Source organism: Lepisosteus oculatus, chromosome 23, assembly GCF_040954835.1.
Source record: "Lepisosteus oculatus isolate fLepOcu1 chromosome 23, fLepOcu1.hap2, whole genome shotgun sequence".
Classification (NCBI taxonomy): Eukaryota; Metazoa; Chordata; class Actinopteri; order Semionotiformes; family Lepisosteidae; genus Lepisosteus; species Lepisosteus oculatus.
In genome coordinates, this window is record NC_090718.1 from 602,790 (window position 1) to 628,459 (window position 25,670).

A 25,670-nucleotide genomic window follows, 5' to 3' on the forward strand; every position below is an offset into this window, starting at 1 on the left:
AGGACCGCGCTCAGGTGCTGACCTGACTCTGACCTGAGGCAGGTCCCTGAAGGGGTGGAGTCTCTTCTGGGCTGTCGCTGTCCAGAGGGGCTGAACACTGCCGTGGGTCCAGCTGAGCCTGTCGGCTCCTCCAGAGCTGTACAGGGTCAGAAGGTGCTCCTGCTGGGGCTGCCATACTGCTGGGCGCCAGTGCAGGGGGGCCAGCCTCTGGGTGAGATCAGCTGCTTTCGTCTCCCTGAAGCTTCCTGTGCCTGCTGGCCGGGTGACGAAGCCTTTATTTATATCTGCTGACAACCTCAGAGACGTGTGGACTTGTGTCTCTGCACTTCCCCTGAGCTGCACAGCCGGCCGTCAGGAAGCAGAGAGTGCTGCTGAGGAAGTACAGAGCCGCAGGGTCGCACCCGGAGCCAGGAGCTGCGAGAGCAGGGAGGAGAGAGGAGCTGTGAGAGCAGAGAGGAGAGAGGAGCTGTGAGAGCAGAGAGGAGAGAGGAGCTGTGAGAGGAGAGAGGAGCTGCGAGAGGAGAGAGGAGCTGCGAGCCAGGAGAGAGGAGCTGTGAGAGGAGAGAGGAGCTACGAGAGGAGAGAGGAGCTGTGAGAGGAGAGAGGAGCTGTGAGAGCAGGAGAGAGGAGCTGCGAGAGGAGAGAGGAGCTGTAAAAGCAGGAGAGAGGAGCTGTGAGAGGAGAGAGGAGCTGTGAGAGGAGAGAGGAGCTGTGAGAGCAGGGAGGAGAGAGGAGCTGCGAGAGGAGAGAGGAGCTGCGAGGGAGGAGAGAGGAGCTGTGAGAGGAGAGAGGAGCTGCGAGAGGAGAGAGGAGCTGTGAGCCAGGAGAGAGGAGCTGTGAGGGAGCAGAGAGGAGCTGTGAGCCAGGAGAGAGGAGCTGTGAGAGGAGAGAGGAGCTGCGAGAGGAGAGAGGAGCTGTGAGCCAGGAGAGAGGAGCTGTGAGGAAGGAGAGAGGAGCTGTAAGAGGAGAGAGGAGCTGTGAGGGAGGAGAGAGGAGCTGCGAGAGGAGAGAGGAGCTGCGAGAGGAGGGAGCCAGTGGATCGCACCCGGAGCCAGGAGCCTGCAGGATGGGCAGTGCCGCCCTGGGGGCGCTGCTGGGTGAGTGTGGGCCAGCGGGCTGGGGACTGGGGGAGAGAGCACTGCAGGGCGAGGTGTGTGTGTGTGTCTTCTCTCACTTACCCCAGCGGCAAGAGTTTCCGGGCATAATACTGTACCGCAGTAACTCTAGATCCAGGAATACTGTACCGCAGTAACTCTAGACCCAGGAGTACTGTACCGCAGTAACTCTAGACCCAGGAGTACTGTACCGTAGTAACTCCAGACCCAGGACTGCTGTACCGCAGTAACCCTAGAGCCAGGGCTACTGTACCGCAGTAACTCTAGACCCAGGAGTACTGTACCGCAGTAACTCTAGACCCAGGAGTACTGTACCGTAGTAACTCCAGACCCAGGACTGCTGTACCGTAGTAACTCCAGACCCAGGACTACTGTACCGTTGTAACTCCAGACCCAGGACTGCTGTACCGTAGTAACTCTAGACCCAGGACTACTGTACCGTTGTAACTCCAGACCCAGGAGTACTATACCGCAGTAACTCTAGACCCAGGAGTACTGTACCGTAGTAACTCCAGACACAGGACTGCTGTACCGCAGCAACTCTAGACGCAGGACTGCTGTACCGCAGTAACTCTAGAGCCAGGAGTACTGTACCGCAGTAACTCTAGACCCAGGAGTACTGTACCGTAGTAACTCCAGACACAGGACTGCTGTACCGCAGTAACTCTAGACGCAGGACTGCTGTACCGCAGTAACTCTAGAGCCAGGAGTACTGTACCGCAGTAACTCTAGACGCAGGACTGCTGTACCGCAGTAACTCTGTGTGCAGTGGAGAAGTCGGGGTGTAGGGGAGAGGGCTCAGGCTGTGTGCAGTGGAGAAGTCGGGGTGTAGGGGGAGAGGGCTCAGGCTGTGTGCAGTGGAGAAGTCGGGGTGTAGGGGAGAGGGCTCAGGCTGTGTGCAGTGGAGAAGTCGGGGTGTAGGGGGAGAGGGCTCAGGCTGTGTCCAGTGGAGAAGTCGGGGTGTAGGGGGAGAGGGCTCAGGCTGTGTGCAGTGGAGAAGTCGGGGTGTAGGGGGAGAGGGCTCAGGCTGTGTGCAGTGGAGAAGTCGGGGTGTAGGGGGGAGGGCTCAGGCTGTGTGCAGTGGAGAAGTCGGGGTGTAGGGGAGAGGGCTCAGGCTGTGTGCAGTGGAGAAGTCGGGGTGTAGGGGGAGAGGGCTCAGGCTGTGTGCAGTGGAGAAGTCGGGGTGTAGGGGAGAGGGCTCAGGCTGTGTGCAGTGGAGAAGTCGGGGTGTAGGGGGAGAGGGCTCAGGCTGTGTGCAGTGGAGAAGTCGGGGTGTAGGGGAGAGGGCTCAGGCTGTGTGCAGTGGAGAAGTCGGGGTGTAGGGGAGAGGGCTCAGGCTGTGTGCAGTGGAGAAGTCGGGGTGTAGGGGAGAGGGCTCAGGCTGTGTGCAGTGGAGAAGTCGGGGTGTAGGGGGGAGAGGGCTCAGGCTGTGTGCAGTGGAGAAGTCGGGGTGTAGGGGAGAGGGCTCAGGCTGTGTGCAGTGGAGAAGTCGGGGTGTAGGGGAGAGGGCTCAGGCTGTGTGCAGTGGAGAAGTCGGGGTGTAGGGGAGAGGGCTCAGGCTGTGTGCAGTGGAGAAGTCGGGGTGTAGGGGGAGAGGGCTCAGGCTGTGTGCAGTGGAGAAGTCGGGGTGTGGGGGGGGAGAGGGCTCAGGCTGTGTGCAGTGGAGGAGAAGTGCAGCCTGTGGTCGGCCTGTGCTGTTCTGGGAGGAGCAGTTCCTCTTTGTGTTGGAAGGAGAGGCCTGGCTGTGCAGCAAGAGGAAGCTGAGCTGCTCTGCAGACACTGAGAGCAGAGGAGCTTTCTGCCTTTACACTGAGCACCCCGATACTGCACACTGAGCACCCCGATACTGCACACTGAGCACCCTGGTACTGCACACTGCCTTTACACTGAGCACCCCGATACTGCACACTGAGCACCCCGATACTGTACACTGCCTTTACACTGAGCACCCCGATACTGCACACTGAGCACCCTGATACTGTACACTGCCTTTACACTGAGCACCCCGATACTGCACACTGAGCACCCTGATACTGTACACTGAGCACCCTGATACTGTACACTGCCTTTACACTGAGCACCCCGATACCGCACACTGAGCACCCTGATACTGTACACTGCCTTTACACTGAGCGCCCCAATACTGCACACTGAGCACCCCGATACTGTACACTGCCTTTACACTGAGCACCCCGATACTGCACACTGAGCACCCTGATACTGTACACTGCCTTTACACTGAGCACCCCGATACTGCACACTGAGCACCCTGATACTGTACACTGAGCACCCTGATACTGCACACTGCCTTTACACTGAGCACCCCGATACCGCACACTGAGCACCCTGATACTGTACACTGCCTTTACACTGAGCGCCCCAATACTGCACACTGAGCACCCTGATACTGCACACTGAGCACCCCAGTACTGCACAATGAGCACCCTGATACTGCACACTGAGCACCCTGATACTGCACACTGCCTTTACACTGAGCACCCCGATACTGCACACTGAGCACCCCGATACTGTACACTGCCTTTACACTGAGCACCCCGATACTGCACACTGACCACACTGATACTGCACACTGAGCACCCCAGTACTGCATACTGAGCACCCTGATACTGCACACTGAGCACCCCAGTACTGCACACTGAGCACCCTGATACCGCACACTGAGCACCCCAGTACTGCACACTGAGCACCCTGATACTGCACACTGCCTTTACACTGAGCACCCCGATACTGCACACTGAGCACCCCGATACTGTACACTGCCTTTACACTGAGCACCCCGATACTGCCCACTGACCACACTGATACTGCACACTGAGCACCCCAGTACTGCATACTGAGCACCCTGATACTGCACACTGAGCACCCCAGTACTGCACACTGAGCACCCTGATACCGCACACTGAGCACCCCAGTACTGCACACTGAGCACCCTGATACCGCACACTGCCTTTACACTGAGCACCCCGATACTGCACACTGAGCACCCCAGTACTGCACACTTGTACAGACACGTTCAGTAACGTGCAGAGTAATGCGTCCTGTTGTAAGAGCAGCCCGTCAGCCTGCTGAACCAGAAGATCTGTACTTTCTGTCAGTCGGTGAGACACTCACTGTCTTTATTAAACAGGTATTCAGCTCCACACACAGCTGTGGGTTTACTTGCAGGGGTTCAGCTTGTGTGTTTCTCTCTGTTTCAGTGTTCGCTGCAGTGATCAGCCCTGCCAGCTGTCAAGGTAAGAGCACAGAGTCTGGACTCTTCTACACACACACCCCCCCACTCTAGACTCACACACACACACACCCCACTGACAGGACAGACTCTAGACTCACAGACACACCCACACACCCCACTGACAGGACAGACTCACACACACACACACACACCCCACTGACAGGACAGACTCTAGACTCACAGACACACACCCAACTGACAGGACAGACTCTAGACTCACACACACACACACACACACACACACACACACACACACACCCACGGACAGGACAGACTCTAGACTCATACACACACACACAAACACACACACACACACACACACACACACACACACACCACGGACAGGACAGACTCTAGACTCACACACACACCCTACTGACAGGACAGACTCTAGACTCACACACACACACACACACACACAGGACAGACTCTAGACTCACACTGAGTGCTGCTCTCTCTCTGACTGTGTCTGGTGAGTCCAGTGTCTCTCAGCTCAGTGTGAGTCCTTCAGTCTGGCTCAGTGTGTCAGTGTGCAGCTCAGTGCTGCTCTCTCTCTGACTGTGTCTGGTGAGTCCAGTGTCTCTCAGCTCAGTGTGAGTCCTTCAGTCTGGCTCAGTGTGTCAGTGTGCAGCTCAGTGCTGCTGTCTCTCTGACTGGTGAGTCACAGTCAGAACAGAACACATGCAGCAGTGTGACCCCGCAGGGTGAGTTGTCAGTAGAGGGTGCTCTTCCCTTTGACCAGACTTTCCTATCCAGTGCCCCTGTAAGAAGACCGTTAGTCTGAGTGTCCTGATTCCTTGGTCATTAAACAGCCCCAGGCTGTGTCTAGGAGTAGGTGTGCTAGCTCCGTGTTCAGGCTGAAACCCACTCTGGGCTGTAGTCTTTGGCCTCCCTGAAGTCCCCCTGAATTCTGCAGCTGAAGCGTTTTCTCTCCCCCGATTTGCTGAGTGTCAGCCAGGAGCAGGTGATCTTCAGCAGGGGTGGAGCTGGTGTCTTGTGAGCAGTCTTCTGCAGAGGAGTTCTGCTGTCCAGGCTGCAGTCCGGTCACTATGAGGAAGCGGTTAGCATTCGTCATACACACAGCCTGCTCTGCTCCTCCAAACTGACAAGATGTAAACAGATATTAAGATCACTTCATCGCTTTATTGGCCCTATAGAATTTCTTGTATTAGGAATTCGTTTTTTCGAAAGACCCCAGCTTGCTCTCCATGAGACACACAGACAGGGAGAGAAGCTGGGGGTCAGAATGCAGGGTCAGCCATTTATACGGTGCCCCTGGAGCAGTTGGGGTTAAGGGCCTTGCCCAGGGGCCCAACGGAGTAGGATTCCTCTGCCGGCTGTGGGACTTGAACCGAGAGCGATCAGAGTTCGTGTGAAATCTGAAGTTTGACAGTGTGTGGGTATCGGTTTGTACATCACACAGTGGGAGTCCATAGCAAGGATCTGAAAATACTTTTGTTATAATAATAATTTCTTACACTTATATAGCGCTTTCTGGACACTCCACTCAGAGCTCTTTACAGGTAATGGGGATCCCCTCCACCACCACCAGTGTGCAGCTCCACCTGGATGATGCGACAGCAGCCATAGTGCGCCAGAACGCTCACCACACACCAGCTCTCAGTGGGGAGGAGAGCAGAGTGATGAAGCCAGTTCATAGATGGGGTTTATTAGGAGGCCATGATTGGTAAAGGCCAGGGGGAAATATGGCCAGGAATCCAGGACAACACCCCTACTCTTTTCGAGAAACGCCCTGGGATTTTTAATGACCACAGAGAGTCAGGACCTCGGTTTTACGTCTCATCTGAAGGACGGCACCTGTTTACACCTGCTGGGCTTCAGTGGGCTGCCAGCTGGGAGCTGCAGGGTGAGATGGCTGCTGGCTGATAAGGCACTGTGGAAAGCGCTTTGGGATTCTCTGGAAGGAAGGGCTTTGACAGGAATATGAGGAATTCTCGTCACCAGCTTTCTGATTAACACTGCTGATGACTGAATGGCAGCTGGAAGATTGTAAGTTTTGTGTTTTGATTTTGGGCACAAGCAGCCGTCCCTGTGGGGTTCAGACACTCATGTGAGGAGAGTTTCCTCTGTGCGCTGTGTAGTGATTCATATTCGTTCAGGGACGCCAAATATGTAATGTTAGTGGCTCTCTGAAGGCACCAGTTCTGTAGGGTTTGGGCATTTACTGAGACAATTATTAATTGTAGCAGTAAATCACAAAGTTGATTCTTTTGATGGCTTTAGAGTCCAACCATGCGACATAACTCAAACAACGCACACACACAGGTACTAATACACGAGGATACATTTATTAATACATAGAATATGCCTTAAACTAACAGATCTTATCGAGAGGGTTATCAGAATACAAAAGATATATATTCAATCAGTTACGAAGTGTTACATATATCAAGAGGACATACGTTCAGTATATCATTCATTAAGACCGTTTCATAAATGAACTTGGTTATAACTTCTACATTAGATACTCGAAACAAGTACATAACTCTTAGGAATTAAATTGATATCAACTGGTTGGGATAACAATTGAATTCTTGAGCTGTAATGCATTGAAGTTGAATACTCATCCAATCTCTGGGGATTCAGATCTCCTGCGGGCACAAAGAAACAGTTGCAGCCTGTTGCTGTCCAATCCGCGCTCTCTGGCTCGGTGCCAGGCTGTGCTGTGCGGCTTGCGACGGTGCACTGCTGATCGGTGCCAGGCTGTGCTGTGCGGCTTGCGACGGTGCACTGCTGATGCTCACTGACCGGCTAGTTAGTGTTGGCTTTAACTAGCAAAGTTTGTGCACAGGAGAAAAGATGACTGTGGGTCCCAGCAAGTCAGGAAGAGGACCGGTTCGTTCCTAATGAAGAGCTAGTTCTGAATAGTGATTCAGCTGTCCACAGTTCCGACCTGTTCACGAGGCCTGCTGCTGGTTACTCTCTGGCAACCTCCGCTCTAGACTCTTAGAACAAAGGAAAGTTCTGGCACTCGGACACACTGGCCTTTCCGCGGTTGTCCGGGCTGGGCCTCAGGATGGTCAGGAGGCGCGCTGCGAGGATGTCCTGCCCTTGGGAGCCTTCTGCTCCTGGGCCGTCCTGCCCTGGAATTCTCCTTTGAATTCCCTTTAGAACAGTCCACAGAATCCTCTCCAGAATCCCTTCTGAATCTTGTTGAATCTGAATCTGAATCTGAAACTGAATCTGAATCTCACAGGCTCTCTGTGTTGCCTGTTTTTACCTGGAGGAACTTCAGCTCATTGATTGGCTGAAAGTTCCATGGGCATCAGAGTCCCCCGTGGGTTACTCGGCCCTACCAGTCCCTGATTGGTTGATCAAGGTGAGATATGAGTCACTTAGTCCTGACACTTAGTAATGCAGTCCAGATGTCCAACTGGCACTCCCTAAACAGATAGGCGCCAATGGGTGACCATTGATCATGATAGCCAGGCTTAGCTAAGTGCATCCCCCTTTGGGAGCTGTCCTTATCAAAAGAAAACATCTTGCATGAATGGTTTCTCTGTGGCTGCACCACAGAGATGAACAGAGAAATGGGGCCTCATTTGGGAAGCTCAGAAACACTTAATTCTGCCTTATTATTAAGCCTCACCGCTACAACTGTGAGTCAGTCTGCTGCCTCTGTCTGAACACTAGCAGCGCCGACACTTTACTCCACACCTGCGCTGGAGCTCCCTGCTGGAACAGCTCGATTCCAGCCTGAAACACAGCAGACAGTCAATTCAATTCAATTCAATTCAAGGTGTTTTATTAGCATGACCGATGGGTACAATCAGTGTTGCCAAAGCAAATAAAAATAATAAATTAACATGGAACAAAACAAAAAATAGAAGTAAAATAAAATCTACAGACATTTACAACAAAGACATATTATAAAATATTGACATATTCTGTAGGTGGCTGGAGCATTACTGGGAGACAGACTCACTGTTCCTCAGGCTGTGACAGGAGATCACATACTGGGCTGCCAGATCAACTGAGTTCCCTCCTCCCTCTCCCAGTAGGATTGGGACCCGTTGTGATTCTGGCAGGTGTGGGAACTCTGGGATTAGATTTCTGAATTTCGGGAAGAATGTTTCTCTAATCCCAGAGTATCTGTCACAGTGCAGTAGGAAGTGCACCTCTGTCTCTATTTCTCCCCGCTGGCAGTGGGAGCACAGCCTGTCCTCTCTGGGCAGCCAGGTCTGCCTGTGTCGCCCAGTTTCTATGGCCAGGCTGTGGTCACTGAGCCTGTACTTCGTCAGGGTCTGTTTCTGTTTGTTGTTTCTTATTTTGGTCAAATATTCAGCTAGTGTGTATTGTCTGTTTAGGGTTCTGTAGCATTCCAGTTTATGTTGTGTTTGTGTGTGTGTCCCAGTGTGTGAGATATTGCTGTTTGATCTGTGCTGTGATGTGGCTGAGTCTGGGTTGTGGTGCTCTAGCAGTGCTGTCCTGAGGCTGGTTAGTGTCGATGTGGCTCAGGTCAGTAAGCCTCAGGACCAGCTGGCTCAGGGGGCTCTGTTTTGGGCTCAGCTCTTGGCTCAGCAGGGCTTTGTGGTGGTAGGAATTTTGGTCGCTGTTTTTTAGGTGTAGCCAATACTTTAATATTCTTTTCTGTATGTTTATCAATAGTGGGTACTGGCCTAATTCGGCCCTGCACCTGTTGTTAGGTGTTTTTCTCTGCACATGGAGGATGTTTCTACAGATCTCCATGTGCAGAGTTTCTGTGGGGTGTTTGTCCCATTGAGTGTAATCCTGGTCTGTGAGGGGACCCCACACTTCACTGCCGTATAGGGCAATGGGTTGGATTACACTTTCAAATATTTGGAGCCAGATTCTTGTTGGTGGGTTGATGTTGAAGAGCCTCCTTCTTATTGCGTAGAAAGCCCTGAGTGCCTTCTCCCTCAGTGCCTTCACTGCCAGGTCAAAACTCCCGGAAGAGCTGATGGTGAGACCGAGATATGTGTAGCTGGATGTGTGCTCCAATGTGTTGTTGTTCAGTGTGAATTTGTACCTGTTTCCCTGAGGTCTGGCTTTCTTCTGGAAAACCATAACTCTGGTCTTGTCCAGATTGACTGTCAGTGCCCAGGTCTGACAGTACTGCTCCAGCAGTGCCAGGTTCTGCTGCAGCCCCTGTTCTGTGGGCGACAGCAGGACCAGGTCATCTGCGTAGAGCAGGAACTTGATTTCTGTGTCGTGTAGTGTGAGACCAGGAGCTGCAGTCTCTCTCAACTGTGGGTTCAGGGCAAAGGGGATAAACTCAGTTCTCTTGTGAATCTCTGTTCCTACAGCTCTGCCCAGGGCTGCGCTGAGAGTAGATCCTCACTGGAGTGGCTTCTACACTGGAGAGAAAGTCTCTCTGAGCTGTGAGATTGACGGGGAGGCTACAGGCTGGAAATATCTCTGGTACAAAGACACCACTGACACTGCAGTGTCTCTACTCCTGCAGGGACTCCGCTGAAGCCCGTCCTCACCTGTGATCGCCAGCAGATCTTCACAGGAGACTCGGTGACCCTGCACTGTGAGCTGAGGGGAGACAACTCTACTGACTGGAGATACTACTGGTACAGAGACGGTACTGTGGTTCACCAGTCTGACCACAGCTACACCATCACAGCTGCTCTGACAGACTCAGGGCAGTACAGGTGCAGAGCTGGCAGAGGGACTCCAGTCGTCTTCACTCAGGACAGTGATGCTGTGCAGCTCCAGGTGTCAGGTGAGTGTCTGGTCATTCTCAGCAGGACTGAGCACCAGTGCTCCCAGCCTGCAGATCTGCACACAGACAGACCCTGCAGCAGCTGAGCAGTCTGTGCCAGGAGGCTTGTATCGAATCAGACGCTCTCCCTGACCGTCAGAAACGGCTCTTCGTTGCTAGGAGACCCTCCGGGGAGACCAGGCTGCTCCTGAGGGTGGAGCTTGCCCTGCAGATCAGAGTACCCAGCCTCCTGCCTCAGTAACAGGGCAGCCGCACTGGGATTGTACAGACGGGATGAGCCAGCAGGGGGCGACACTGAGACGCTCCTGAAACAGGGAGGCTTGTCTTTCTCCCGAGGGAGTCAGGATCTGGCTGCGCCCTGTATGAAGCCCCTCCGCTCTCCTCCACACTGAGACCTGACAGCTTCTACGGCAGAAATCGTCCGGCTGTGATTCTCACACTTAAACCAGACGGACTTCCTCTGTAGCAGCAGAGACAGGAGACTGACCAGGACTGAGCTGAGAAGGGGAGGGAGGGTCTCTTACTGTGAAGGATGGGCTTGTGACCCAGAATAGCGGCAGGCTTGATCCGCTTGCTGCTGACCTCCCTGCTCCACGGCCAGTTGTGTGTGCAGGATTCCCAGCTGCCCCTCCAGTCTCTCACTGCACAGGCGGTAAGGTCACTGCGCAGGCAATGAGGTCACTGCACAGGCAGTGAGGTCACTGCGCAGGCAATGAGGTCACTGCACAGGCAGTGAGGTCACTGTGCAGGCAGTGAGGTCACTGTGCAGGCGGTGAGGTCTGTGCAGAGGTGGTGAGGTGTCTGTGCAGGCAGAGAGGTCTGTGCGCAGGCGGTGAGGTCTCTGCGCAGTCGGTGAGGTGTCTGTGCAGGTGGTGAGGTCTGTGTGCAGTCGGTGAGGGTTCTCCAGGTTCATGCTCAGAGAGCCCTACAGACAGGGCAGCTGACAGCTGTGTGCTGCTGTGTTTCCGCAGGGAGGCCAGGGGCTGTGCTGACCCAGGAGCCAGACTGGACACCCCTGTTCACTGGAGAGCAGGTCACTCTCAGGTGTGAGGTTCAGGGTGGAGGAGACTCTGTCTGGAGCTACAGGTGGTACAGAGGACGGGAGCAGGTGTTTCCCTCGGTGTCCACAGCCCACGATCAGAACACCTTCTCACTCGGCCCTGTGGCTCAGTCCCACAGCGGTCAGTACAGCTGTCAGGGTGTGAGGAGAAGTGACTCTGCTCTGTCCAGCACCAGCAGCTCCATCACTCTGACAGTGACAGGTGAGTCTGTCCAAACACCTGCGCCCTGAGGACTCCTGTCCCTCTGCTCTGGGACAGGAGGCACAGCTGACAGAGGGGCTTTCACAGAGTGACAATGAGTGACTCACTTCTCTTGTGAATCTCTGTTCCTACAGCTCTGCCCAGGGCTGCGCTGAGAGTAGATCCTCACTGGAGTCGCTTCTACACTGGAGAGAAAGTCTCTCTGAGCTGTGAGATTGACGGGGAGGCTACAGGCTGGAAATATCTCTGGTACAAAGACACCACTGACACTGCAGTGTCCCAGACTGCTGGACGCAGAGTAACTGGACACACGCTGACTATCACTGCAGCTGCTGAGTCTGACCGGGGACAGTACTGGTGTCGGGGACAGAGAGAAGAGAGAGGACTTCAGTCACAGCTCAGTGACTCTGTCTCTCTGACTGTGTCAGGTGAGTACACCAGCCCTCAGGAGGTGTACAATAGAGCACATTCTGCAGTTAAACAGCAGGATCCTCTCTCAGGGTGTTTTAATTAGTGTGCACTGCCTGGTGAAATGAAGGGCTGGAATCTGTTCTGAGAAGTATTTGAAGTGTCAGAGTGAGCTCTGAGGGAATAAAGACCTGAAAACTAGAAGGATAAGTGCAGCCTGTCCAGCTCCAGGAGAGTGTACATACAAGCTCAGCAGGACTGAGCACCAGTGCTCCCAGCCTGCAGACCTGATCAGGAGGTTTACTAAGCTCAGACACTCCTGGTCCTTGAGAAACTCTTCCGAAATCCTGAAGCCTGTGTGTGGCTGTAGATCCGACTGTCAGTAAGAAGAAACAGCAGTGAAATCACCTCCATCAGTGTGACAGGAATGATGAGGTTTTGTGAGCACGGCCTGGAGCTGCTCCTCTCTGCTGCCTCGTGTTTGAAGAGCACGAATTCAGACTTGGCCTGGAGCTCATCGCCAGTTGTCTGATGATTGATGATTGTCTGGGTCCTGTAATAAGCTGACCAGGACTGTCATCAGTGCCCTTCGAGATGTCAGTCTGTGTGTTTGCTCTTAAAATCGTTAGTGTACAAACGTGCAGTGGGAGGGACACGTCACAGCCCCTGTAATGAAGGTCAGATAAACACTTTCCCAGGCTGACCTGCTGAGACCTCAGGACCCATCTGATCAAGTTGCTGTTTAAACTGGGGTCGCCGAGAGCTCCTGTGCCATCAGCAGTGGCTGGTGGCCTGGCGGTTTGGAATGGGAATAGGAAAGAGAAGCTACACGTACGGTATCCCATAACTGATCTGCACGAGAAGCAGAAGTCCTGCACACCGGCGCCGTTCCTCACAGTAACTCTCCCAGACGTCCTGCACACCGGCGCTGTTCCTCACAGTAACTCTCCCAGAAGTCCTGCACACCGGCGCTGTTCCTCACAGTAACTCTCCCAGACGTCCTGCACACCGGCGCTGTTCCTCACAGTAACTCTCCCAGACGTCCTGCACACCGGCGCTGTTCCTCACAGTAACTCTCCCAGACGTCCTGCACACCTCTGCTGGGTCGGCTTGAATAGTCTCTCTGGGCGCTGGCGAGTCTGGCTCAGTGTGTCAGTGTGTGGCTCAGTGCTGCTGTCTCTCTGACTCTGTCTGGTGAGTCCAGTGTCTCTCAGCTCAGTGTGAGTCCTTCAGTCTGGCTCAGAGTGTCAGTGTGCAGCTCAGTGCTGCTGTCTCTCTGACTGGTGAGTCACAGTCAGAACAGAACACATGCAGCAGTGTGACCCCTGCACAGCCTCCTTTAGAGAGAGTGTCTCTCAGCTCAGTGTGAGTCCTTCAGTCTGGCTCAGTGTGTCAGTGTGCAGCTCAGTGCTGCTGTCTCTCTGACTGTGTCTGGTGAGTCCAGTGTCTCTCAGCTCAGTGTGAGTCCTTCAGTCTGGCTCAGTGTGTCAGTGTGCAGCTCAGTGCTGCTGTCTCTCTGACTGTGTCTGGTGAGTCCAGTGTGAGTCCTTCAGTCTGGCTCAGAGTGTCGGTGGGCTGTGAGGCTCTGGGCCAGGGGGCAGCTGGACTCAGTGTTGCAGGAGGTGTTGCTGTGGGAGGAGAGCTGTTCTAGGAGACAGGTGTGATTGAGGAGTTGCAGGTCCTGTCAGTGTCTCTACTCCTGCAGGGACTCCGCTGAAGCCCGTCCTCACCTGTGATCGTCACCAGATCTTCACAGGAGACTCGGTGACCCTGCGCTGTGAGCTGAGGGGAGACACATCTACTGACTGGAGATACTACTGGTACAGAGACGGTACTGTGGTTCACCAGTCTGACCACAGTGACACCATCAGAGCTGCTCTGACAGACTCAGGGCAGTACAGGTGCAGAGCTGGCAGAGGGACTCCAGTCGTCTTCACTCAGGACAGTGACACTGTGCAGCTCCAGGTGTCAGGTGAGTGTCTGGTCATTCTCAGCAGGACTGGGCACCAGTGCTCCCAGCCCCAAGAGTGTGGATTCTTCACAGCTGACTGGTTTACAGTGTCAACTGTGGGGGGTGTTACCAGTTGCTCAAGTAATTCTGATAGCAGGCTCTGGCCATGTGGCAGGTCTAGTGAAGGATATTGAAACTCAGGGCTTTGTCTGTGTTCATGTAAGACTTGATCATGAGACTCCACAGGCTCTCCACCAGCAGAGACTGTGCTGACTGCTGTGAGTCCAGAGACACTCCTCACACACTGAGCGCTGTGTGGGAGGGTGTTGAGGATTTTGAAATATGGTTAAATGAATTACGGCGCAACAGCCTTATTGAACTCCGGGATCAGAGAAACACACCTGAGGCTGCTGAAAGCCATCCCAGCGTCTCTGTCAGGCGCCAGTGAGATCTGACTGACTGGAGACAGAGGCTTCCTCACTGCTCTCAGCGTTGGGATCAACACACCTCTGTGAGCCAGTTTACAGCTGAACACTCAGCGGCTTGCGTGCTGCTTAAAGTGTCCAGCTACGGGCCTGAGACTGGACAGCTCAGCAAGGGAAAGCAAGGGCAGGAGTCACACAGTGGAAAGATGTGGATATTAATTGATTAATTTGGGATTAATGTTATTTTTTATTATTATATGTTTTATTTAAATGTTAGTAGAGCTGTCATTGACATTTAAAATGTTTGATGGCATGCAACTCCAAGTGCGTGAGCTAACGCCCCTTTCGAAAGCTTGGAAACCCCTGTCTTAAAACAGTCATGGCTGAGATATCAAGAATGGTTTCCTGTATAAAAAAGCAAAAACAGCAGAGCGATCCAAACTGGGTGTGGGTTCTGCGCAGGCGGTGAGGTGTCTGTGCAGAGGCAATAAGATGTCTGTGCAGAGGCGGTGAGGTGTCTGCGCAGGCGGTGAGGTCACTGCGCAGGCGGTGAGGTCTGTGCACAGGCGGTGAAGGTTCTCCAGGTTCATGCTCAGAGAGCCCTACAGACAGGGCAGCTGACAGCTGTGTGCTGCTGTGTTTCCGCAGGGAGGCCAGGGGCTGTGCTGACCCAGGAGCCAGACTGGACACCCCTGTTCACTGGAGAGCAGGTCACTCTCAGGTGTGAGGTTCAGGGTGGAGGAGACTCTGTCTGGAGCTACAGGTGGTACAGAGGACGGGAGCAGGTGTTTCCCTCGGTGTCCACAGCCCACGATCAGAACACCTTCTCACTCGGACCTGTGGCTCAGTCCCACAGCGGTCAGTACAGCTGTCAGGGTGTGAGGAGAAGTGACTCTGCTCTGTCCAGCACCAGCAGCTCCATCACTCTGACAGTGACAGGTGAGTCTGTCCAAACACCTGCGCCCTGAGGACTCCTGTCCCTCTGCTCTGGGACAGGAGGCACAGCTGACAGAGGGGCTTTCACAGAGTGACAATGAGTGACTCACTTCTCTTGTGAATCTCTGTTCCTACAGCTCTGCCCAGGGCTGTCCTGAGAGTAGATCCTCACTGGAGTCGCTTCTACACTGGAGAGAAAGTCTCTCTGAGCTGTGAGATTTACAGGGAGTCTACAGGCTGGAAATATCTCTGGTACAAAGACACCACTGACACTGCAGTGTCCCAGACTGCTGGACACACGCTGACCATCACTGCAGCTGCTGAGTCTGACCGGGGACAGTACTGGTGTCGGGGACAGAGAGAAGAGAGAGGACTTCAGTCACAGCTCAGTGACTCTGTCTCTCTGACTGTGTCAGGTCAGTGTTTCAGCACGATAATCCTCTCAGCACTTCTGAATAGTTTTCTTGCTAAAGCCTGAGAGCTCAGCAGCTTGTTCTCTGAAATTAAACAGAAAATTACTGAAAGGAAATAGATTCATGTCAGTAGTGAGTATTTGTGAATACTCTTTCTAGAATATTGTGCATTTATGAGGGATGACATGAGGATGTATGATCAAGTAGTGAAGATTTGGTTTTGTGGTCACCAGGTTTGTTTATTCTCGATCCCTGGTGTGGTTCAGTGGTGTGGAGGGTTCATTCTCCTCCTCTGAGGACACGGGCACTGCGGACCCTCAGCAGGTCCCAGTTCCTGAAGGCCTGTCTGGTCTCTTCCTCAGAGCCGCCCACACCTGTCCTGAGCCTGGAGCCCCCTTGGACTCAGGTCTTCCTCCTGGAGACCATTTCTCTGAGCTGTGAGATTGATGGGGAGACTACAGGCTGGAAATATCTCTGGTACAAAGACACCACTGACACTGCAGTGTCCCAGACTGCTGGACACAGAGTAACTGGACACACGCTGACCATCACTGCAGCTGCTGAGTCTGACCGGGGACAGTACTGGTGTCGGGGACAGAGAGGAGTTCAATCACAGCTCAGTGAACCCGTCATCCTCAACATCACAGGTCAGACCATCATCTCTGTCAGCTCAGGGGTCTGTCCTCACTGTCTGTCTGGACTCTGACCCTGCTGTGTCTCTGTGTCTCTGGGGACGGGCCTGTGTCCTGCTGTCCCACTGGAGGAACAGGGGGTCTGTCCTCACTGTCTGTCTGGACTCTGACCCTGCTGTGTCTCTGTGTCTCTGGGGGCGGGTCTGTGTCCTGCTGTCCCACTGGAGGAACAGGTGGTCTGTCCTCACTGTCTGTCTGGACTCTGACCCTGCTGTGTCTCTGTGTCTCAGCGCTGCCTAAGGTCACTCTGACCGTGAGCCCGTCCAGCACTCAGCACTTCACCAGACAGACGGTCACTCTGCGCTGTGAGGTCCAGGGGGGCTCTGCTGGGTGGACAGTGAAGTACTGGACAGGGCGAGGACAGGTGTCCGGGTGTCCGAGTCGAGGGAGCAGAACAGCTGGAGTCGTCTGCAGCACCAGTTACGCCTCTGAGTCGGACAGTGGGGTTTACTGGTGTGAGTCCACAGCCGGACAGCGCAGTTACTCTGTCACCCTGACGGTCTCCGGTGAGTCACTTCTGTTCCAGCTCCTCCCAGCCCTCTGTTCCTGGTTCAGCTGCCTTGCTGCTGTGGTTGTGCCCTGTTAGCTGTACCTCTCTGCCCTCCTGCCCCGTTCCCTGTGTCCCCAGACAGGTGTGGGTGGACCCTGTGCTGTGAGAGACTCTTACTGGTATCCTGGAGTCTCTCCAGTGTCTGATGCAAGGACAGGCTGAGAGTGTGACTGTACACACTCCAGTGTGTGTCTGTGCTGTGTGTGACTCTACACTCTCCAGTGTGTGTGTCTGTGCTGTGTGTGACTCTACACACTCCAGTGTGTATCTGTGCTTTGTGTGACTCTGCACACCCCAGTGTCTGTGTCTGTGCTGTGTGTGACTCTACACACTCCAGTGTGTGTGTCTGTGCTGTGTGTGACTGTACACACTCCAGTGTGTGTGTCTGTGCTGTGTGTGAGTCGACACACTCCAGTGTGTGTGTATGTGTTGTGTGTGAGTCTACACACCCCAGAGTGTTGATGTTGTGTCTTTGCTCTGTTGTGCAGGTGGCCCTGTGATCCTGCAGATCCCACTCCAGCCTGTGACTGAAGGAGACTCTCTGACTCTGCGCTGTCTAGTCCGGCTGTATGATTATTACAGAAGATACATCACATATCAGTCAACTGGTGTCTTTTATAAAGATGGTGAGAAGGTCCAGCCCCAGAGAGATGGACAGATGACTATTGACAGAGTGTCTCAGACAGACCAGGGCTCCTACAGGTGTGAACACTCCTACTGGGGTGTCTCTCCAGAGAGCAGAGTGTCTGTGAGAGGTAAGACACCACTAGCCCTGCACTGACACTGACAATCTGTGGACTGCTCTGCTCTGTCTCTGTTACTGGGGTGATGAGGAGGAGGAAGATGCAGAGGATGGGCAGTAAAACTCTTGAGTATCCCGTGTGCTGCTGCGCTGTACCCCTGCTGTACCCCTGTACCCTCTCTGGACAGAGGCTCTGCAGCGCTGTGTGCTGTTGGCTTGAACCTGTCATCATCTTGATCAGACCTCAGTGTGTTTGCAGTGTTGGCTGAGTATCAGACCTTGTGTCTGTCCTCCCTCACGGCAGGCTTGACTTGACTGGGTGCAGCTCTGTGGGCAGTGTGGGGACTGACGGGCTCTTGTTTCTGTATCAGGATCACTGCAGCTCTGTGGGCAGTGTGGGGACTGACGGGCTCCTGTTCCTGTATCAGGATCACTGCAGCTCTGTGGGCAGTGTGGGGACTGACGGGCTCTTGTTTCTATATCTCAGGATCACTGCAGCTCTGTGGGCAGTGTGGGGACTGAAGGGCTCTTGTTTCTGTATCTCAGGATCACTGCAGCTCTGTGGGCAGTGTGGGGACTGACGGGCTCTTGTTTCTGTATCAGGATCACTGCAGCTCTGTGTTTTGAATTAGTGTTATTAATTTTACCAGATTATTATTGGTTGTTATTACTCGTTTGTTGTATTTGGTTGATGTTATTGAAGTGTTTCAGTAGGTTCACCACGACTCAAGGCAGGTTGCTTCTGTTTCAGCCACACACACAACATGCTGTAGAACGTTGTGCGACAGTCTGGGATGGGCTTGCTTGTGTGTGAGCTTGGCTCTCTGCAGAGAACCCGTGCGAGTGTTGAGCGCAGGGCTGCTGGGCTCCAGGCATCTCCGAGAGCTGTGATCCCTGTGCTGAGTGTCCATCTGCTCTCTGTCCCCAGAGCTGCTCTCCAGAGTGACCCTGACAGCCTCTCCAGGCGCAGAGCTGGAGGAGGGGGAGTCTCTGAACCTCACCTGCCAGGCCGAGGTCACGAGACACCCCCCGCCTGCGCTGAGCTTCGTCCTGCTGAGAGACAACAGCACGGTGAGCCCCAGCACCGGGCCTGTCCAGAACACCTCCCTCGGACCCCCCAGCACCAGGCCTGTCCAGATGTCCGCGGTCAGGCGCAGCAGCTCGGGGTCTGAGCTCTACAGTCTGCTGGTCCGCAGGGCTGACCGCTCCTTCTCTGGGACATACAGGTGTGTGGTCAGCTCTCACAGCGGGGTGAGCAGAGAGAGTGCGCTCCTTCACGTCCGTGTCGCAGGTGAGAACAGGCTGCTCTCCTCCCTCAGGAGGAGAAGTTACTGACCAGCTTCTCCCTCTGTGGTCATTTCTTTCTTTCAGCTCGTGTCCGTCTCTGCGTGATTGTCTTTCTCTGCACTTCTGTGTTTTTGCCCGTCTCTGCTTCCCAGGAGAGCCTGGTCAGTGTGGAGAGACTCGCTCTCTTCCTCAGAGCTCGTGAGGAGAGTCTGGTCAGTGTGGAGAGACTCGCTCTCTTCCTCAGAGCTCGTGAGGAGAGTCTGGTCAGTGTGGAGACTCGCACTCTTCCTCAGAGCTCGTGAGGAGGGTCTGGTCAGTGTGGAGAGACTCGCTCTCTTCCTCAGAGCTCGTGAGGAGAGTCTGGTCAGTGTGGAGAGACTCGCTCTCTTTCTCAGAGCTCACGAGGAGAGTCTGGTCAGTGAGGAGACTCGCACTCTTCCTCAGAGCTCGTGAGGAGAGTCTGGTCAGTGTGGAGACCCACACTCTTCCTCAGAGCTCGTGAGGAGAGTCTGGTCAGTGTGGAGAGACTCGCACTCTTCCTCAGAGCTCGTGAGGAGAGTCTGGTCAGTGTGGAGTCTGGTCAGTGTGGAGAGCCTGGTCAGTGTGAAAGGTTTTTCGCCTCTGTGACCTGTGTGTCTCACCCTTGTCCAAACAGCCTCCAAGCTGCCCTTGTCTGCCTACATCTCTGTGGTTCTGCTGGTGCTGGTTCTGGCCGTGCTGATCGCTGGGCTGCTGTACCACAGGACCAGAGGTGAGACTCTAGACTGACCACCCCCGCTGCAGACACACACTGACCCATCCAGGACCAGGACTGGACAGCCCTGCTGCAGACACACACTGACCCCTCCAGGACCAGGACTGGACAGCCAAGCTGCAGACACACTGACCCCTCCAGGACCAGGACTGGACAGCCCTGCTACAGACACACACATTGACCCCTCCAGGACCAGGACTGGACAGCCCTGCTGCAGAAACACACTGACCCCTCCAGGACCGGACTGGGCAGCGCTATCTGACAGGAGGCCAGAGCTCTGGACTCTAACACAGGTGTTTCTCTGCAGGGCTTCCGTGCGCCGCTGGGAAGCAGAGGTGAGTGTCAGCAACCCACAGGGGAGAGGGGACCCCAGGATCGCACCCTCGCTGGTCCCCCCTGTCAGTGTTGGGACACACTGAGAAAGACAGCGGTCAGCCGGGGTCTCAGAGTCTCAGGATCTTGGGGTCAGTCAGGGTCAGTTAGGGTCTCAGGGTCAGTCAGGGTCTCAAGGTCAGTCAGGGTCAGTCAGGGTCTCAGGGTCTCAGGGTCAGTCAGGGTCTCAAGGTCAGTCAGGGTCAGTCAGGGTCTCAGGGTCTCAGGGTCAGTCAGGGTCTCAGGGTCTCAGGGTCAATCAGGGTCTCAAGGTCAGTCAGGGTCTCAGGGTCTCAGGGTCAGTCAGGGTCACAAGGTCAGTCAGGGTCTCAGGGTCTCAGAGTCTCAGGGTCTCAGGGTCTCAGGGTCAGTCAGGGTCTCAGTGTCTCAGAGTCTCAAGGTCAGTCAGGGTCAGTCAGAGTCTCAGTCTCAGATTCTCAGGGTCAGTCAGGGTCTCAGGGACTCAAGGTCAGTCAGAGTCAGTCAGGGTCAGCCAGGGTCCGTCAGTTACTGCTTGTACACTTCCTCTGCTGCAGGGACTCAGCTGAGCAGGACCAAGTGACGCTCAGAGGCCGGACTCACAGCCCTGAGGCTTTGCAGCTGAGCACCCTGAACACACAGGCAGGTAGGACTGAAACAGGACACCTGACCCCTCAGTGCAGTGTTCATGTACTGGAGTGTCCAGTCAGTGTGTCTGTATGAACCCCTCTCTCTCTCAGTGCAGTGTTCATGTACTGGAGTGTCCAGTCAGTGTGTCTGTATGAACCCCTCTCTCTCTCTCAGTGCAGTGTTCATGTACTGGAGTGTCCAGTCAGTGTGTCTGTATGAACCCCTCTCTCTCAGTGCAGTGTTCATGTACTGGTGTCCAGTCGGTGTTAATGGTGTGTTTTCTCCCTGCAGTGCCCCTGGGTGGTGAAGCTGTGTACTGCAATGTCTCTCAGAAGGAGAAAGTGAAGAAGAGTGAGATCCGTGTCTCACACTGTCTGCTGGGGTCAACTGGCCCTGAGTCTCTGTGTAGCTGCTGCCAAGTTTTGTTTTGATTTGTGAGCAGTACTGTGGTTTGTGTGTCTGTACTGCGATGAGTGTCTGTACTGCAGTGAGCTGTGTGCGTGTGTGTGTGTATTTGTACTGCGGTGCTGTGTGGTGGTGAGCTGTGTGTGTGTCTGTACTGCAGTGTTGTGGGCTGTGCGTGTGTGTGTTTGTACTGTGGTGCTGTGCGGCTGTGGGCTGTGTGTGTGTCTGTACTGCAGTGTTGTGCGGCTGTGTGTGTGTGTGTGTGTGTGTGTGTGTGTGTGTGTGTGAGAAGGCCAGTAACACTGCTGCTTCCTCAGATGCTGAGGTCAGACCGGAGGGGGACATCCTGTATGCCGAGGTCAGCCTGCCTGCCAGCACAGGTGAGGGCTCCAGCACCTCCAGAGACACAACTACACACACTGACACACACTCTCTGTGTGAGAGCTGAGTGTGAGAGAGTGTAGTACAGCTCAGTGTGTGAGAGTGTTTGTAGTAGAGTTCAGAGTGTGTGAGAGTGTAGTAGAGCTGAGTGTGTGAGAGTGTAGTAGAGCTGAGTGTGTGAGAGTGTGTGTAGTAGAGCCGAGTGTGTGAGTGTGTGTAGTAGAGCCAAGTGTGTGAGAGTGTGTGTAGTAGAGCTGAGTGTGTGAGAGTGTGTGTAGTAGAGCCGAGTGTGTGAGAGTGTAGCAGAGCTGAGTGTGTGAGAGTGTAGCAGAGCTGAGTGTGTGTAGTAGAGCTGAGTGTGTGAGTGTGCAGTAGAGCTCAGTGAGTGTGTGTAATAGGGCAGTGTGTGTGTGTAGTAGAGCTGAGTGTGTGAGAGTGTGTAGTAGACCTGAGTGTGTGAGAGAGTGTGTAGTAGAGCTGAGTGTGTGTGAGAGTGTGTAGTAGAGCTGTGTGTAGTAGAGCTGAGTGTGTGTGAGAGTGTAGTAGAGCCGAGTGTGAGAGTGTGTAGTAGAGTTCAGTGTGTGTGTGAGAGTGTGTAGTTTACTACACACTCTCACTCACACACACTCAGCTCTACTACACACTCTCACACCCTCAGCTCTACCACACACACACACAACTCTACTACACACACTCTCACACACTCTGAACTCTACTACACACTCTCACACACACTCAGCTCTACTACACTCACACACTGAGCTCTACAGACACTCACACACAACTACTACACACAGCTCTACACACACTCACTCGGCTCTACACACACTATCAACACACACACACAGCTCTACTACACACTCTCTCACACACACGCACTCTCACACTCCTGGCAGCTCTGCTGGGAGCAGTGTCAGTGACACGAGTTCCTTTGACAGCTGTGTCCTTTCTCAGGTGCAGCCCAGAGAGAGAGCTCCACGGAGGTCTGCTACTCTGCTCTCAATCTCAGGACACCTGCAGGTATGAGACATAGAGAGACAGGAGACACTGAGAGAGACTTCAGACACCGAGAGAGAGACTTCAGACACCGAGAGAGAGAAAGGAGACACTGAGAGAGAGACCTGAGACACCGAGAGACAGGAGACACAGAGAGACTTGAGACACTGAGAGAGCACTTGAGTGCACTTCCTACTGCACTGTGACAGATACTCTGGGATTAGAGAAACATTCTTCCCCAAATTCAGAAATCTAATCCCAGAGTTCCCACACCTGCCAGAATCACAACGGGTCCCAATCCTACTGGGAGAGGGAGGAGGGAACTCAGCTGAACTGGCAGCCCAGTATGCGATCTCCTGTCCCAGCCTGAGGAACAGTGAGCCTGTCTCTCAATAATAATAATACAGTGTGATCTCCTGTCCCAGCCTGGGGAACAGACAGTGAGCCTGTCTCTCAATTATAATAATACAGTGTGTGATCTCCTGTCCCAGCCTGAGGAACAGACAGTGAGCCTGTCTCTCAATAATAATAATAATACAGTGTGTGATCTCCTGTCCCAGCCTGAGGAACAGACAGTGAGCCTGTCTCTCAATAATAATAATACAGTCTGTGATCTCCTGTCCCAGCCTGAGGAACAGACAGTGAGCCTGTCTCTCAATAATAATATTACAGTGTGTGATCTCCTGTCCCAGCCTGAGGAACAGTGAGCCTGTCTCCCAATAATGCTCCTTCTGTCTACAGTATATGTAAATATTTTATGACATGTCTCTGTTGTAATTGTCTGTAATAGGTCTGTAGATTTTATTTTATGTTTTGTTCCATGTTAATTTTATTGTTTTTATTTGCTTTGGCAACACTGATTGTACCCATCGGTCATGCTAATAAAGCACCTTGAATTGAATTGAATTGACAGGAGACATTGAGAGACTTGAGACAGTGAGAGAGAGACTTGAGACAGTGAGAGAGAGACTTGAGACACCGAGAGAGAGACTTGAGACAGTGAGAGAGAGACTTGAGACAGTGAGAGAGACTTGACACAATGAGAGACAGGAGACACCGAGAGAGAGACTTGAGACACCGAGAGAGACAGGAGACATTGAGAGACTTGAGACACTGAGAGAGAGACTTGAGAAAGTGAGAGAGACAGGAGAAATTGAGAGAGAGACTTGAGACACACAGAGAGAGAGGAGACACAGAGAGAGAGACTTGAGACACTGAGACAGGAGACAGGAGACAGAGAGAACAGAGCAGCTGCTCCTCTTCCACCTGGAGACAGGCAGAGCCGGGAGGAGAGGAGCAGAGTGAGGGGGCTGTGGGGGTCAGCGTCACTGTGTCCCCCTTACAGCCAGGGGCCTGGCTCTGTTCGTCTCCTGCTCCCATTCGTAATTCCTGAACGAGCGAGGAGGCAAGTCAAGTCCTGTCCTGTGTCCCCAGCCGGACCCTGGGAGCCCCCCGCCCCCAGCAGCCTGTACAGCCAGGTGAAGCCGAAGAAGAAGAAAGGTGAGGCACGGCGTCTGGGTCCCTTCTCTCTGCGACCCCTCGCCCCCAGGCTGGACCAGTGGACAGGGGAGGGAGCAGAGTGTCCTGTGTGGGTCTGCCCTGCTCCTCCCTCTCCTCACTGTGCCTCTGCCTTCACAGCCCCTCCCTCTGACCAGAGCGCTGCCAGCCTCTAAGCCACTGTGCACTTCTGAACGCAGGTCAGTGTTCACTCTGATGTACGGTCTGTCCCTGTCCTGACCTCTCCCTGTCTCTGCAGTCCTGTCTGTCCCTGTCCTGACCTCTCCCTGTCTCTGCAGTCCTGTGTGTCCCTGTCCTGACCTCTCTGTGTGTCCCTGTCCTTACCTCTCCCTGTCTCTGCAGTCGTCTGTCCCTATCCTGACCTCTCCCTGTCTCTGCAGTCCTGTCTGTCCCTGTCCTGACCTCTCCCTGTCTCTGCAGTCCTGTCTGTCCCTGTCCTGACCTCTCCCTGTCTCTGCAGTCCTGTCTGTCCCTGTCCTGACCTCTCCCTGTCTCTGCAGTCGTCTGTCCCTATCCTGACCTCTCCCTGTCTCTGCAGTCCTGTCTGTCCCTGTCCTGACCTCTCCCTGTCTCTGCAGTCCTGTCTGTCCCTATCCTGACCTCTCCCTGTCTCTGCAGTTCTGTCTGTCCCTGTCCTGACTTCTCCTTGTGTGTCACTGTTTGTATTAATTGTTCACTGTGTGCGTTTCACATGCTCTAGGAATGTGTGGCGTGTTGTGCGGCGGGTGTGTGGCGTGTTGTGCAGCGTGTTGTGCAACGGGTGTGTGGCGTGTTGTGCAACATGTTGTGCGGCGGGTGTGTGGCGTGTTGTGCAGCGTGTTGTGCAGCGGGTGTGTGGCATGTTGTGCAACATGTTGTGTGGCGTGTTGTGCAGCATGTTGTGCAGCGGGTGTGTCGCGTGTTGTTAAGCGTGTTGTGCAGCGGGTGTGTCGTGTGTTGTTAAGCGTGTTGTGTGGCGTGTTGCGCTGGGTGTCACTGGTCTCTGCTCCTTTTCCCTTCAGCCTGGCTGTGCTCTGCGGGCGGACAGGACCTGCCAGCAGCCAGAACTGGACGTCTTGAGCGCCTGTCACTTGCAGTTAATATACCGACGGGCCGACGGGCCGACAGGCCGACAGGCAGACAGGACGACAGGACGACAGGACGACAGACTGACAGGACGACAGGACGACAGACTGACAGAACGACAGGACGACAGGACGATCTGTGTTGTTCATGCAAAAGCCCACAGGCGCTGGAATTGAAAGGACTGAAGCATCTGTGAAACAGCACCTTTCAACCCAAGAAAACCCAGAGCTCTTCACTTACTGGGGGACCAACTTCATACAGCCACAGCGGTCATTCTGCACCAGTACCCCCCACTGGGAGACACACAGTGGTCATTCTGCACCAGTAACCCCCACTGGGAGACACACAGTGGTCATTCTGCACCAGTACCCCCTGCTGGGAGACAAACAGTGGTCATTCTGCACCAGTAACCCCCACTGAGACACACAGTGCCCTGTGTAGTGTGCTCTCACGAGGCACCAGTTCTGTAGGGGTTTGGGCATTTACTGGGACAATTATTAATTGTAGCAGTAAGTCACAAAATTGATTCTTTTAATGGCCTTAGAATCCAACCATGCGATATAACTCAAACAACGCACACACACAGGCACTAATACACGAGAATACAATTATTAATACATAAAATGTGCATGTAAACATAACAGATCTTATCGTGAGGGTTATCAGAATACAAAAGATATATATTCATTCAGTCACGAAGAGTTGCACATATCAAGAGGACATACGTTCGGTATATCATTCATTTAGACCGTTTCGTAAATGAAGTTGGTCACAACTTCTACACTAGATACTCAAAACAAGTACATAACTCTTAGGAATTAAA

The 25,670-nt window shown here is 53.7% G+C and overlaps 1 protein-coding gene across 6 annotated transcripts; it reads left to right on the plus strand.

Annotated features, from left to right (window-relative positions):
• On the plus strand, positions 1-24,823 carry LOC138224763 (Fc receptor-like protein 5). Of its 6 annotated transcripts, XM_069182814.1 has the most exons (20): positions 1-1,097; positions 4,334-4,369; positions 11,053-11,343; positions 11,478-11,771; positions 13,457-13,723; positions 14,776-15,066; positions 15,201-15,479; positions 15,839-16,123; positions 16,399-16,674; positions 17,207-17,473; positions 18,389-18,751; positions 19,403-19,498; positions 19,809-19,836; positions 20,410-20,498; positions 20,774-20,833; positions 21,205-21,267; positions 22,223-22,288; positions 23,699-23,764; positions 23,903-23,961; positions 24,784-24,823. In XM_069182814.1, the coding sequence occupies exons 1-19, from the start codon at positions 1,067-1,069 to the stop codon at positions 23,935-23,937; spliced, it is 3,183 nt and encodes a 1,060-aa protein (XP_069038915.1). In that variant the 5' UTR covers positions 1-1,066; the 3' UTR covers positions 23,938-23,961; positions 24,784-24,823. The 6 variants fall into 6 exon arrangements, 4 of the variants coding, with proteins under 4 accessions (XP_069038915.1, XP_069038917.1, XP_069038916.1 ...); XM_069182816.1 differs by lacking the exon at positions 11,478-11,771; XM_069182815.1 differs by lacking the exon at positions 4,334-4,369.
• The last annotated feature ends 847 nt before the right edge of the window (positions 24,824-25,670 follow it).